Source organism: Suricata suricatta, chromosome 11, assembly GCF_006229205.1.
Source record: "Suricata suricatta isolate VVHF042 chromosome 11, meerkat_22Aug2017_6uvM2_HiC, whole genome shotgun sequence".
Lineage (NCBI taxonomy): Eukaryota > Metazoa > Chordata > Mammalia > Carnivora > Herpestidae > Suricata > Suricata suricatta.
In genome coordinates this window covers 19,124,535-19,138,779 of record NC_043710.1, presented here as the reverse complement: position 1 = coordinate 19,138,779, position 14,245 = coordinate 19,124,535, and the positions used below count along the sequence as shown (strand labels likewise).

At 36.9% G+C, this 14,245-nt stretch overlaps 1 protein-coding gene and 1 long non-coding RNA gene across 3 annotated transcripts in view; one reads left to right on the top strand and one right to left on the bottom strand.

Moving 5' to 3' along the window:
* LOC115306865 overlaps positions 1-7,357 on the bottom strand; it is a 9,773-nt gene extending 2,416 nt beyond the window's left edge. The window contains exons 1-2 of the long non-coding RNA XR_003915464.1: positions 7,240-7,357; positions 6,510-6,707 (exon numbers count right to left, since the gene is read on the bottom strand). This is a non-coding gene — a long non-coding RNA (uncharacterized LOC115306865). The remainder of the gene's footprint in view (positions 1-6,509; positions 6,708-7,239) is intronic.
* The window catches only part of API5 (apoptosis inhibitor 5), a 27,139-nt gene extending 12,894 nt beyond the window's left edge, over positions 1-14,245 (top strand). Inside the window, exons 7-14 of one of the 2 annotated variants that reach the window (XM_029957444.1) lie at positions 55-159; positions 1,050-1,139; positions 2,344-2,525; positions 3,733-3,826; positions 4,723-4,779; positions 6,653-6,729; positions 7,248-7,384; positions 12,117-14,245. In XM_029957444.1, coding sequence (XP_029813304.1) covers positions 55-159; positions 1,050-1,139; positions 2,344-2,525; positions 3,733-3,826; positions 4,723-4,779; positions 6,653-6,729; positions 7,248-7,384; positions 12,117-12,139 — 765 coding nt within the window. In that variant the 3' untranslated portion in view covers positions 12,140-14,245. Of the gene's footprint in view, positions 1-54; positions 160-1,049; positions 1,140-2,343; positions 2,526-3,732; positions 3,827-4,722; positions 4,780-6,652; positions 6,730-7,247; positions 7,385-12,111 lie in introns of both variants that reach the window. The other variant, XM_029957443.1, reaches the window with a different exon arrangement.

Below are 14,245 nucleotides of genomic sequence, written 5' to 3'. Positions count from 1 at the left end.
GAGAGAATATTTCCCCCTCTCTTTGACAACTCAATGTTCTGTGTATTTTTGCAGAAAAATGTGCATTCCACACGGTTTGTGACTTATTTCTGTGAGCAGGTTCTCCCTAACCTCAGTTCCTTGACTACTCCCGTGGAGGGGCTTGATATACAGTTGGAGGTAAGAGAAAACATCTGCTGTTAGTACTGAAAAGACATTCCCAGGTTCTAACAAAAATATAAATCATTAACTAACTTGGAGATCTGATTTCTAAGAGACTACAGGTGTGTTGGCTAGCTAGTACTCTATCCCAAGATTAATCACTTAGAAATGCCTTATGGATTTAATGAAAGTTTGCTACAGTGGGAAGCCACTGCCTATAATGTTCATGATACTATCTTTGTGCCTTGATACTTTTAAACAAGGTGTTTAATTCATGTTTATTCCTATCTCTATCCATATTGATAGACCCAGATGTAAATGGATTAGCACAAAAAAAATCTTTTATCCCTTCTCCAATGTAATTGATAGCTCTCTCTTTTGTATCTCAACTCTAATGTACATACACATTTTTTTTTCACAGCACATGTAACATTTTACATTTATGTATCTCTCCATATTTAACTGATTCATCTCCATATCCCCAGAATCTGTTGTGGAGTCTGATTCTCAAAAGCAATTAATAATTGTTGAGTTGAGCTGAAATAATGGAATATATTTTAGCTAGAGAGGAGTCCCACTGTTTACTGACACTGTCATTGGCCTCAGATGTCCTGGGCTTGGCTTATGAGACTGGGATTGAGTACAAGAGAGGTGGACCCCAAGAATAGTGGCAATTTCCAGTGCTTGAGTTAGTGTCCAGAGACTAAATTTCATAGCAAACCAGGCCTCCTCTAAATATTTGTAAGTAATTCTTTGCTATTAAAAATTCTTCCTAGATATCTCTTCATAGTGCCATATTAACCTATAACAGAAAGCAGCCTTAAAAAGTTATCTAGAATCATTCCTATTTTACAGCCCTTGCCTATCCAAAAAAATAGAATACTAATAGCGTGAATTGTGTGTTTTAGGTATTAAAACTATTGGCAGAGATGAGTTCATTTTGTGGTGACATGGAAAAGCTAGAAACAAATTTAAGGAAACTGTTTGACAAGTTATTGGTAAGAACTTTTCTATTTCCTTATGGCATTGTGAGTACATAATACCAGAGTCTAAACAGTGTGGTATAATTTCTAGAGAACCAGCTGTGGAAATTCAGATTAGATAGAATAATTCTACCAAGTGTTTTTAGTTGCTCAGGCCACATGTTATCTACATTTAAAAGAAAACCTTTGGCATCTCTTCTGTTGTTGATACTTTGCATAAAAGATAATACAGGATTTTTATAGTAGGTCTTTCTATGCTATTCCTTTATCAAAATATTTTTCACATTTGCCCCAGGCCACCATCCAGGTTGCTGCTCAAGGCCAAGTAGCTTTAGCAGCCAGGAAATAAAGTCATTTAAGCCATAATTGTGGTGAAAAAGGCCATATGATCAAATTATCAGCATCACCAAGTGATTTTCTTGTTGGATGTGAGCAGTTATGTAACTGACACAGTGAATGATAAGCATCAGACCTGTAGTATGAATTGACTCATCCCACATCCAGTGCTCTCTCTTCCAGACCTGTAACACCTGCTGGGGTGTTATAACACTCATATTGAATGCCTTTGGCAGAACTTGGAATATAAGGAGAGTCAAACAGTGTGGGATAATGTTAAGAAGAGATTTTTGGAATTAGCATCAATTTCGGTGGCTCAGTTAGTTAAGTGCCCAGCTCTTGATTTCAGCTCAGGTCATGATCTCATGGTTCCTGAGTTCAAGCCACATGTCGGGCTCTGTGCTGATATTGTAGAGTCTGCTTAGGATTCTTCCTTTCTCTTTGCCCTTCCCCTGCCCGTGCTAAAGAAAGAAAGAAAGAGAGATGAAAGAAGGAAGGAAGGAAGGCAGACAGACTTGAAAAAAAAAAATCAATTTTCAGTGACAAACTTAGATTGAATCCTGAGTCTTCAAGCTTACTTTTTCATCGTAGAAAAATTACCTAGGCTCTCAGAATTTCACTTCCTTCATTTGCATAAGTGCCTAATGAATGTCAGCTACTTTATTGTCAGTGGTGGTAGTCGCAGCAGCTATGACAGGGTAACATGGGGCATTGACAGGCTGGATCATTGATCTAATCGGTAAAAGGGATAGCTTACTTAAATTTCTGATCTTGGCAGTTTTTAACACTTCATGCCTTAAAAGCATACCCTGTACTTACCTCACTGTTAAAAATTAGAGCATTTCCAGCAGATTGCAAATATCTTTATATTTTCATCTCTTAGGAGTACATGCCTCTCCCTCCGGAAGAAGCAGAAAACGGGGAGAATGCCGGTAGTGAAGAACCCAAGCTACAGTTCAGTTACGTGGAGTGTTTGTTGTACAGCTTCCACCAGTTGGGCCGAAAACTTCCAGATTTCTTAACAGCCAAACTGAATGCAGAAAAGCTCAAAGATTTCAAAATTAGGTGATGTATGATTGAAGTGGTCCAGTCCCTGGCAAAGATGATGGCTCTCTTGACACTCCCTTGGTTTTGTTTTGTTTTACAAGTGCTGTCTCCCCACCTTGCCTTACCCCCCAAAGAACAAAATGGAAGACCCATAAAACAGGAATGTATATAAACCTGTGGCATAACAAATCCACATAGGAGGAAAGAACTTTCTCTAAAAGAGACTTGAGCTCTCCTTACTTTCTTTATGATCCCCAGCAGGTTCCCAGTTTCTCTAACCTCCCAAATTGTCCTCAGCAGTTATATTAAATGATGATAGATAGCACTTGCCCCGTGGAGTTGTGGGAGTATCAGTGGATGGAAAGCTTGAGCACGATGCCTGGCACACATGCGTACACCGTAACCTGGAGCTGCTGCTGGTGTGTCCTGGAGTGTTCTGGAGGGGCACCACTGAAGAAGTCACAAGTCGTTGTCACGAAGACGCTTTGTGTTGAATCATTCTCTTAACAGCTTCACATCTTATATTTTGAAATGTCTGTCCACTGTATCATGTGTTACTGTCCTCTACTCTTTGGTAAGGCAGAGGTTTAGTACTTGTTGAAGCATTTGATAAGCAGCAGCAAGTTAAGAAATTACTCCAAAAGTTAAATAATGCCAGGTGGTTAAGCGGAGTTCTAGAAGACAGCAGTGTGGAGCTCTGTACTGCCTTTCTTCACATATTATTTGAGAACAAACTTGAAAAGGGAGTTACTTAGGACCCTTTGAGATTTATGAGTTTATAATAAATTCTCAGATCTGTAGTTTTGTTTTACTTTTAACTAGAGCTTGAGGTATAAACAGGACAAACACTTTCCCTTCTTGGCAGGTAAATACATAGAGATTAAGTGATTTGCCTAAGGTCACTTGACCTTCACCTGGCCAGTGAAAGAGTAGAACCCAGGCCACCTGGCTCTAATCTTTGGCTCCTGAATGGTTCACTGACCACGTCTTGCTACAAATCTCTCCCTTGCCGGGCTGAGTATGGATTTATTACCATTTTTGGTGAAGGAAGACTGCTTTTATTTCACTTACTTATCTCTTGGGATCATATATTGATAACCTAAAAATTCCTCAAAAAAAATTAATCCTTACTAGTAAAGAACACTTAGCTATAGTATAAGATTCTCTGCATTTAAAAACAGTTGAAGTTGTGATTTGCTAATTAAACAGTACTTCCTTTATTTAGGCTGCAGTACTTTGCCCGGGGTCTGCAGGTTTACATCAGACAACTTCGCTTGGCTCTGCAGGGTAAAACAGGCGAGGCCTTAAAAACAGAAGAGGTAAGAAGAGTGGGCCACTTCTTGTAAAGAAATTTTTTATAATAGCCAGAGTGTGTTACAAATTCAGGCTCAGGGGCACCTGGGTGGCCCATTCGGTTGAGCATACAACTCGATTTTGGCTTAGGTCATGATCCCAGGGTCGTGGGATTGAGCCTCGCGTTGGGTTTTGCTGAAGATTCCCTCTCTCTGCCTCTCTGCCCTGCTCACATGCACCTGCACAGTCTCCAAAAAACAAAAAAATTCAGGCTCAATTCATATGTTGAAATGTAACAGGTAATGGAAGTCTATGTTGAAGATCCGATGTTAGAAGACGGTAGATTTCGTTATTTGCTAAGTTATATTTTTACATTTTTATCCTTGTTAAAATATTTTATTAAACGTTTCCAAGTTTGTGAACAGTGTTACCAAACTTAGATTCATACCAATCTTTCACTAGGGTCTCATGATTGACATTTATGATATTTAAATTTTTACCTTTTTGGTAACCAAATATCAATTTACATTGAAAATAGATTAAATTGCCAATTCTACACCAGACTATATGTGGCGGGGGGAATTTTTGGATTTCTCTGATCTCACCTATTTTGATATTCACCCCAGTCCTAATGAAATATTTTAAGCTTTCATTATTGATAACTTTTAAAACAACAACTATGCCCATATGACCTGTCCCTCACTCATTTTTTCAGATAAATGGCAGAATACACTTTAATGTTCTAACCTGTGAAGGGAATATTAAGATTATTTGCTTTCTTTGCCATCTCTGCACTGGTTTAGATTTTAAAAAGCGGGAATAAGCAGAAATGATTCTGAAAGAGAATTGCTCTAGTTCTATATGGGAATGGAATATGCATCCTAAAAGTTATTGGCGCTTTAATTTTGTTTTCCCATTGCAGAACAAGATTAAAGTTGTTGCATTGAAAATAACAAATAATATCAACGTTTTAATCAAGGTAAGTCTTCCTTTCTTACCCAGTCCTCTGCTAGAAAGCTTGTGCAAGAGGTTATCCATGTCTTTAGGTCTCTAGTGGTACTGTTAAAGTGAGATACCATTGTATTCCAGATGTTTGGCCTTTTAAAGCTTTATGCTTTTTACAATACCAAGTGACATTTCTGTAACTTATAAAGTTGTACATTGCTTTATTTAAAAGCTGTTGTAGAAAATACTGCAAAGGGAGGCACGTAGACTTTCTCTAGCCCAAAGCATTGGAACAAATATATCTAGACTCAAAACTTCACTGACTTAAGTTCTGGTGGTCTTAATATTTCCAAATGGCCAGGAAAATACAAGTATGTGTGACACATGAAATGTTTCCCTATGGTTCTTTTCTGGTAACTCGTTTGTGTAATAAATTGAGAGCTTTCTATACTGTAGACTACAGTATACCTTACCATGAAGCCACAAATACCCTTTAGTCCTGTTTACCCTCCCCAAGCATCCATAAACCTAAACAAAAGACAATCTGAGAAATAAACAGAATCACAACAAAGTAACCATCATTTCTGTTCCTACAAGTTAACGTTCTTCTAGCCAGATAGGAAAAAGAAATATTTGTTAACAGCTAGAACACAAACCTGACAGTAACAAAATGAGGACTAGTTTTGTATCTAAACACCAATCTGGTAAAGATCCCATGGAATAATTAATTTTTATCAGAAGAGAGAGGGAAACTTTTCAGAGAAAGCAACAGACATTGAAGGATGAGTATCATGAGAAGAGAAGAGGTATGAACACTCTCTTCTCCTAAGAAAATTTTTATAATAGCCATCACTTATTTCAAGCCTTAAATATAAATAACAATTTCAAATAGTGAATTCATATATAAAATGTGAGATTTTTGAGAAAGAATTTATATATGTTTCTGCATTAAGGTCAAGGTGTACAGCAAGATTGGTATACGGTGAAACAGTGACCACAGAGCGAGTCAGCCAACATCCATCGTCTCACACAGATTGCAGTAAAATCCCTTTCTTAATACCACCATGTGCTAAATCAGTCCAGCTAGAAATCTCAAGCATTTTTGATTCAAAAGACATTACATCGACTAATTCCTACATTTATCTGGCATGGTGGACTTAAGTTTTATATAGTAGGATGTGATCTTTTGTAGTATATTTAGCTGTGGGAATAACTCCGTTTACTTTTATCAGATTTTACCTACATATAAAATGATTTTTACATACAGAAATCAGAGTAAAGCTGATAAGAAATGTTAGGTAAAATACTAAGAATAAATATGTTTAGAAATCCATCCAAGTTTGAGGATATCATGATGTTACAGTAATCTAGAACTGAAACAAAATAACATTTAAATTCAGCCAACATTTGCATTATTACATATTGATAATTTCGTATTTAAATATTATGTGTTTTCCCTTATTGGTAATTTGGAGATATTTAAGAAGAAAAACATGATTAGCCAGGCCTTTAGATTTATTCTTTTTGAACTGCTTAAAAGTCTGCAAAAGCAAATGCAGGCTGTACTGTTCTTTTTCCATTAAAGCACCTTGGCATCTGCACAGAAGTGCTTATTTATTGACTGTTTATTAAAGCCGATACATTTTATTCTAGAACTCAAAATGACCATCATTTACAAAAAGACTTAGCTACAGTTTCTGGAACTGATGTACACAGAATAACATTAATGAAGTGTAATAGATGGAATTTGTAAAAATTGTTTACTTTTTCTATTGCAGCTTTTTTTTAGGTGAGCAAGGAGGATAGATTAAAACTTCCTCTCCTCAACTGTCTCTTTAAGATGTCTCCATGTTTCTTACGCTCACCACCAAATATGTTAGAAATCTCGCCTCATTTTGTCTTTTCAGGATCTCTTCCACATTCCTCCTTCTTATAAAAGCACAGTAACATTATCCTGGAAACCTGTTCAGAAGGTTGAAATTGGGTAAGATATATTTAAAAGACATTTGAGTGTTCTAATATTTATGATTTATAAATATGAAAACCTGAATTCCGATGCTACATTATTTGTACAAAATGATAGTTTATTTAAATAATCTTGGTAAGATGTTAACAGAGGACAATTAGAAGCATGACTTAAAATACAAGGTCTAATTGCAGTATTTATCAAATAAACTTGTGAAATACAACACTGGAATTTTCAGGCTTGTCTCTACTCCTGTGGCATAACTAGACTTCTGACAGGTTTTATAAACTGAGTCATTTGCTTGTTTAGTTCTTGAAGCTACATATTTCAAGTTATTTTAAAGCTTCGTAAATGCCTTCTGACACTGTCTGCATAACTAAGGCACAGTTAATTTGAATCCATCAGAACATTATTTTCCTTTTTCCAATGTGACCATCATCTTTGGGGTATCATTTGTAACCAATGCACTAAATTATTTGTGTATTAATGGCCTCTGGTAATAGAATTTTTTATTCCAATTCTTCTTACCATTATAGGCAAAAGAGAGCCAATGAAGATACAACTTCTGGTTCACCACCCAAGAAATCTCCAGCAGGACCAAAAAGGGATGCCAGGCAGATTTATAATCCTCCTAGTGGGAAATATAGCAGCAATTTGAGCAACTTTAATTATGGTGAGCGTTTCCGTTTGGGTACAGGCAATATGAGAAATTAGACAGGAACTGTGTTGTAGTTGATTTTAATTATTTTATATGTAGTCATATATATAATAGCTCTTTCCAGTGTCTTTTCTGAGCTAGCTTGGGGAACTAAGCTATTGGGGAAACAATTACTCCATTCCTTTATAACCCTCTCGTGTAGACTTACTGAATTGAGCATGCAACACTAAGAACTTGGAAAAGAAAAATATTCCTCTTGTATTCAGAGGAGGGAACCAAAAAAAAAAAAAAGAGGGGGGAGTTGACATGAACCATCCATTCCTTATTTTCCCTTTTGTAACTTCAGGGCAAGACATTCTGTACATTCTCCCCTCAGGAGTAGATATAGCTTCTGGCAGATGTGATGATATTAATGATCCTTCTTGGACCTTATCTGCCTCCTGCTTGTCCTTCCATCTTAACTACTCCAGAAGCCTGGAAGTGGAGTCCGATTTCAGCTATCACCTGGCAGGGAAGATGTGTCCCGTTGCGCTCTCCCCACTGCCCAGAGGGCAGTCTCCCTGTTAACTGTGGCCCCCAGTGCCAGGAGGGCTTCCCTCCAGTCCGTTCTCTCCCACTACTGTGGAAGAAGAGAAGTTTGTTCCATATTGACTTGTATCCTCTTAGATCCTCTCAAAGAAGAATGTATGAAAACATCACTGAGTCAGCTTCTTAATCTTAAGAAGACAAATCTTAATATTGGCAACCAAATGTAATTAGGATTGGTCTTATTTACCAGTCAGAATTAATTTTGCAGTAGTTATCTTTTAAAAAGTACATTCTGAACATAAAATTCTCAGTACTTGTTTCCAAGGTGAGATAATCATGGCATTAAAGTCTTCAAGTAGGTAAATTCCTTTAATATCTGAGCAAACAGCTTACACAAAGGTGATTTTTAGATTTTGAAATGAACCCTTTTACTTGTCAGACTCTGGCAAATTTAGTGTAGGAAAGATCACTGAACTCTTACTGTGTAAATGTGCATCTCAGCCTCTTTCCTTACTTGAAAAAGGGGGGGTAACACAGAGCTCTTAAAAACTTTAAATAAGCGGGGAGGAAAACCCTAAAGAATATTTGTGCATACATTTTGTAAATGGAAAGGATTCTGTTACTTCATTGCAACAAAGATTGTCTTCTGTCACTTGTATGATTTGTGGTGTCTATCGGAATTATTCTTAGACTCCACTATTATCTCAGATACTATCTTCATTTGACTTAAATGAAAGTAATCAAGAGCTATGAAAATCCATAGAGAATTGTATTCCTTTTCACTTGGGCAAGTGAATTACTCTTGAGTTGCCATGAGGATTCTGCCATATGAAACTCACTGCCTGTTTGATGGTGACAATTAAGATGACATAATGTGGGGCACCTGGGTGGCTCAGTCGTTCAAGTGTCCGGCTTCAGCTCAGGTCATGATCTCACGGTTCAGGGGTTTGAGCCCCACATCGGGCTCTGTGCTGACAGCTCAGAGCCTGGAGCCTGCTCCAGATTCTGTATCTCCCTCTTTCTCTCTGACTCTCCCCTGCTCGTGCTGTCTGTCTCTGTCTCTCAAAAATAAATTAAAAAACATTTTTAAAAAACCCCAAGAGATTACATAATACATGTTGAAAAGAGATGTGAAAAAATGCAGAGCCTTAGATTGTGATTTTTCCCCCCACTGTTAGTGTGAAAAAAATCTATGAGTCACTTACAACTTCAGTTGTACCATAGTCCTAAGAGTAACAAGGGCAAAGCAAGCATATCTGTTAATTGTGTTTTGTGTCTGATAATACAGCGCCTTAATATTCTTAAAGGGGTCAACCTTGTACTTGGGGTGCTGGTCATAAACACAACTACAAAGCAAAGTAAATTCTCATCTTTTTATTGGAAAGTAGCAGCCTGCTACTTTCTGCTAGCATATTACATATTACATTTACATTTACATATTACATATTACATTTACATTTCAGAGTTGAATGTTAACAGATTTAGGTATTCTCAAAGTAGCACTTTCAAGAGTTTTCTTGGCTTTCTTTCACCCACTCAGTTGAAAACAGTTCTTGATACTACAGATGAGATTTGGTGGACCTATCTACGCCAAGTTTTTTCCTACCTTCTTTATGTCCTTAGGGAATTGACAGTGTGTCTGGAAGAAATAAGCATGGTGCATTTTTGCTTCTCGGATGTCATTGTTGCCTCAGAATTGGAGGGGAGAATATGTTTTATGTTCTTAATGTCTTTTAATACATAATTTTGTTAACCACCATAATTCCACTTTCCTGTGTCAGCCACTCATGTTTTATTTTACCGAAGACTGGTTAGATGACTTTTTTTAAAAAGTCACGTGCACTGTGGGATTAGGAAGTTGACTCATTTTGGTTATTAGAGAACCAAGCAGTATTAATATAACTGCCTTATTACAGTGAAAGAAATAGGCTGTCAGCGTGATAGGCCTGAACTAGTTCATCATAGAAGAGGGAACCAGAATTTGCTATTGTTTTTTGAGTCCAGGCAGGCATATGTAGACATTTTTTTCCTTATCCAAGTTTATCACTTTACTTCTTGGTGCATTTTTAATCAAATTATTTTATAAGCACCTGCCCATGTTTAGTTTTCCCTTTTACACAGAGTTGTTCCATAACCCAGAAGTAATAAGCATGGTATATTTTGTGACTTGTGTCCTACATTTTTTATCTGTTTAGAATGTAAAAATAAAGTATCATTTTAGCTGGGAGCAGTGGTTTGGTTTTTTGTTTTTTTTAAGTTAGTAATGTAAGCTTGAAACCACTGAAGAAATCATGAAAGTGCAGAATGGTGCCTCAGGATGGATCTCTTCCAAAAAAGAAAAGAAAAAAAAAAAGGAAATTTGGAGACTCCCTGAACTGGGTAGAAATCGTCCATTGCAGGTCAAAAAGGAATAGCCAGTAGAGAGAATGATAACTATGTCAAACTGTGTTTTTGTACAGTGTATGTAATATGCTCATTAGATATAGCTGAACAATAAAGGGTTAGTAACCCAGTTCTGCACATTAAAATTGAAAAACAGTTGAAAGGGTAAGTTTTAGTAGTCAGTTTGTACACAGCAATGATACCTAGAAAGATAATTTCTTTAGCATGTTGTTAAATTAATTGAAATATGAAGGTTGTATAATGAGCATAGTAGGGGGAGGATGTGCCGACATCTGCATATATGAGGCCAAGTCTTAGAAATGCTGCAGTTACAGCCTACGTAAGGGTTGTGGGCTGTACACCCTGATGCACTCACTGCATTTCTGGGAGAATCTTACCCTCAGACCACCTCTGATTTTCTCAGTATGTTCAGGGGGTAACAGAAATGGTGGTTTCATTTAAATGGTTTCATTTAAACTCATCAGCTCAGAAAAGTGTGTCTTGGCAGGAAAGATGACTTTGAAACAGATCCCATTCTATTACACATGTAAATATTGGTTAAGCTGGGGAATAATCTAGTTAGTTTTTGTTTTGTTTTTTTTTTCTTTTTGAGAGACAGAGACAGCAGGAGCAGGGGAGGGTCAGAGAGAGAGGGAGACATAGAATCCAAAGACAGGCTCCAGGCTCTGAGCTGGGAGCACAGAGCCCTACCCAGGGCTCAAACCCACGAACTGCGAGATCACGACCTGAGCCAAAGTCAGACACTTAACTGACTGAGCTGCCCAGGCGCCCCTACTTAGTTTTCTAACTCAGAGTTGCTGGAGGAAAAAAAGACCTCAAAACATTACCCAAATAAGGTATCTTTTTTTGCCATAATGGCAAAAAAAATGGATTGCAGTATGGACTTAATAGGAATTTTTCAAGCATCCATCCAACATTATGGATCCAAATGGCAACACCTGGTGGTATTTATTGCTCCTAACAAGACTGCTGCAATGAGGAAGTTTGAAAGTTCAACGAAGAGATTTGATTTCTGGAATTAGAAGTTTGAGACTCTTAATTCATTTATGTATAATGTAAAGTCCAACCTTGCTGATAACTTCAATCAGTTTTCTTCACTGGAGAGATTCCTTTAAGGAATATATTTTTGGAGCTATAAAAGAGACGAACCAATGAATCAAAGAATCATTCTACTTTATGACACAAGTGACTTGATTTTCAGCAAAAGACATGCCTAATTTACATTAGTAAGCTGAATACTGTATACATATCACCTCTTGGGCCACACTCTGAGCAGCTCATGTAGCTGATAAAGTAGTGAGAAAAGCTGTTGGCATTTATATCAGCAGTTTTGTGAGTCCAGGTGCTTGAAATATTGCGACCATATCAAATTGCCTATTCACTGCATTTCAGAGGTACATTTTTCAGTCTAGCTTAATTTTTCAAAATTGATCATTGATAATTTAAGCTATTCATGGCATTAGCTTTCAAAGATCAATGGCATTTTTGTTAATTCTCTTAAGTATAGAATTTTTATTAGTTTAATGATCTTTGGTAGTGATAGGCACACCAGTAACTAAAAAATGTAGTTATAACATTACCACTTTGAAATACATTTAATTGAGTACCTCCTCTGAATAGATTTGGCGCTCTCCATATGTGTGTGTGTATGTTCTGGTTTATGTACTCACTGAATTTGTAGACAAGCAGAATACCAGTACTGCTTTTATAGAGTCTACTGCTACACGCAGAGCTACTAGCTACATTGCCTCTGTGTTTGCTGTACCATGACGTCCTGAGCAAGACCTAAACCCTTGTTCGCTTTTTCGTAGAGCAGAGAGGAGCCTTCAGGGGAAGTAGAGGTGGCCGAGGTTGGGGAGCACGAGGAAATCGTAGTCGGGGAAGACTCTACTGAATAAGACATCACATTCTTCAGCATTGTCATGAGCTTAATATACTTAAATTCTACTACTCATTGGATTGCCGGGGATGTCCCTTTAAAAGGACTGCTGCCTTCAGCTAAAAACTTAATGTTCTTTATACCTTTGTATGTATGATCTACTTTTGTAACAGACCATGGTTGTGTCCAAGGTAAAAACCACAGTGATATTTTTGGATGCTTTGTTCACAATCTTGACTTGTTTTTGCAATATCATCATTATTCAAACTTCATGTTGTGAATCTTTTAACATCTTGATAATTTGTTTTTGAAAGCTATTCAAGTCTAAAACGTAATGAAATTCAGTCCATTTTTGGTATCTGGTAAAGATGATCAGTTGAAAGTTTACGGATTTCCTCTACCCTCTGTCGTGTTTTTTTTTTCTTTCTCTTTTGTCCTATATATGGAGAAGAGTAATGGTCAATCTTAACATTTTATTCTCATTGTTTTTTAAATAAAGCTGCTAGGCATTTCCTACCTAGTGTTATAAAAGCAAAATACTTATCAGCTTCCTAAAATGTAGATGACATTACATTTTTAGGAGGCAGTAAGTTACTTTGTACTGCTTACTTAACTCTTCTCCATATGTTGCGATAAACTTTTGACTATGGGATCTTACTACTTACATAGAAATGTGTATGTATAATATACATACATAAACATATATGTGTGTGTGTGTATGTGTGTATATATATATATACACGCATGCTGTGAAACTTGACTACACAACATACATCATTTTCTAAAATTCCTGGAACGGGTAGTCTTTGACACGGTGATGATCCTTTTAAGACTGAATCCATTATTAACTTGTTACCTAGGTTTTCCTCCCAGTAGTGAGGGATTTTGAGTCAGTTGCACTTACATGATTATTGTTATTTAAAACTAAAAATAAAGGCTGCATTTTCAAAGATAAATTCGGAGATCCCTGCTGGAGAAATACAGCCAAAATATTGAATCGGATGTACATATAGGTTTCTACAGGATGAGATAGCATAATTTAGAATTTGGGGATTTAATAACCAGGGCAACCCAGGAAAAGTGACTTGAAAACACGGTGTACCAATAAGTAAGGGATGCTCTCTCGGTTTGCTTTTGCCACTTTCAAGATTTTAACTTCTCAGGTTATTAATCAAAATTATTGTATAAGTTAGCTAGTAGAATCTTTAGGTTAAAACAACAGACGGGGGGGTTGTGGAGTGTTTAATGTCATGGGCATTTTTAGTAGCATAGGCCCTTTGCTCTGCTTTTGAATGTTCCATATATTTTTGTTCCAGTTAATCTTCCTTCCCCCAAGTTTGCTATTCAGATTCAATGCCTGAATGACATTTTCTAGTAGTTTGACATATTTTTGAGGAATAGTTTGCGATTCCAGTGCAGGTGTCTTCATTACTCTTACCTCTACATTGGGGACAAAGCAAAACCCCTTTGTTAGAATTACTTACTGCACGTGTTTATGGGAAAAATATTTTTTTTAAAGACTAGAATGATACAAGTGAGCAAAAGAAGTTGGTCAGCTTGACTATGGAGTGGTGGCAATAATCTCTAAAACATTCCAAAAGACTGAGCTGAACCTAAGCTCCCTTGGAATCTGGACAAACATAGGAACATGGAATTGCCATTTGAAAACTGTGACCAGATAGTCTGGACCTCAGAGGCATCAGCCAGTGGCCAAAAGCCATTTCAAGTACAGAAACTATTGGGACTACAGTTATATAAATTTCAACATTAAATGTAACTTTTCGTTTTTCCATTTTAAAGCCTATTTGTAAACTCAAAGTTGAGCAGAAGTGACTTTACTTTCTCAAGTTTGATACTGAGTTGACTATGTTCCTTCCTTCACCACCTCATTGTTCCCCTTACCTTTCCTAAGGCAACACTGCACAACTTAGGTTATTTTTCCTTCAGAAATTTGAATGAAAAACTTCATGCCATGATTTTTTTTCTTTTGCAAGACACCTGTTATTACCTTGTTCAAATGTAAATGTTCCCTTATGCTTTTGAATAAATTTCCTTTTGTAATTTTG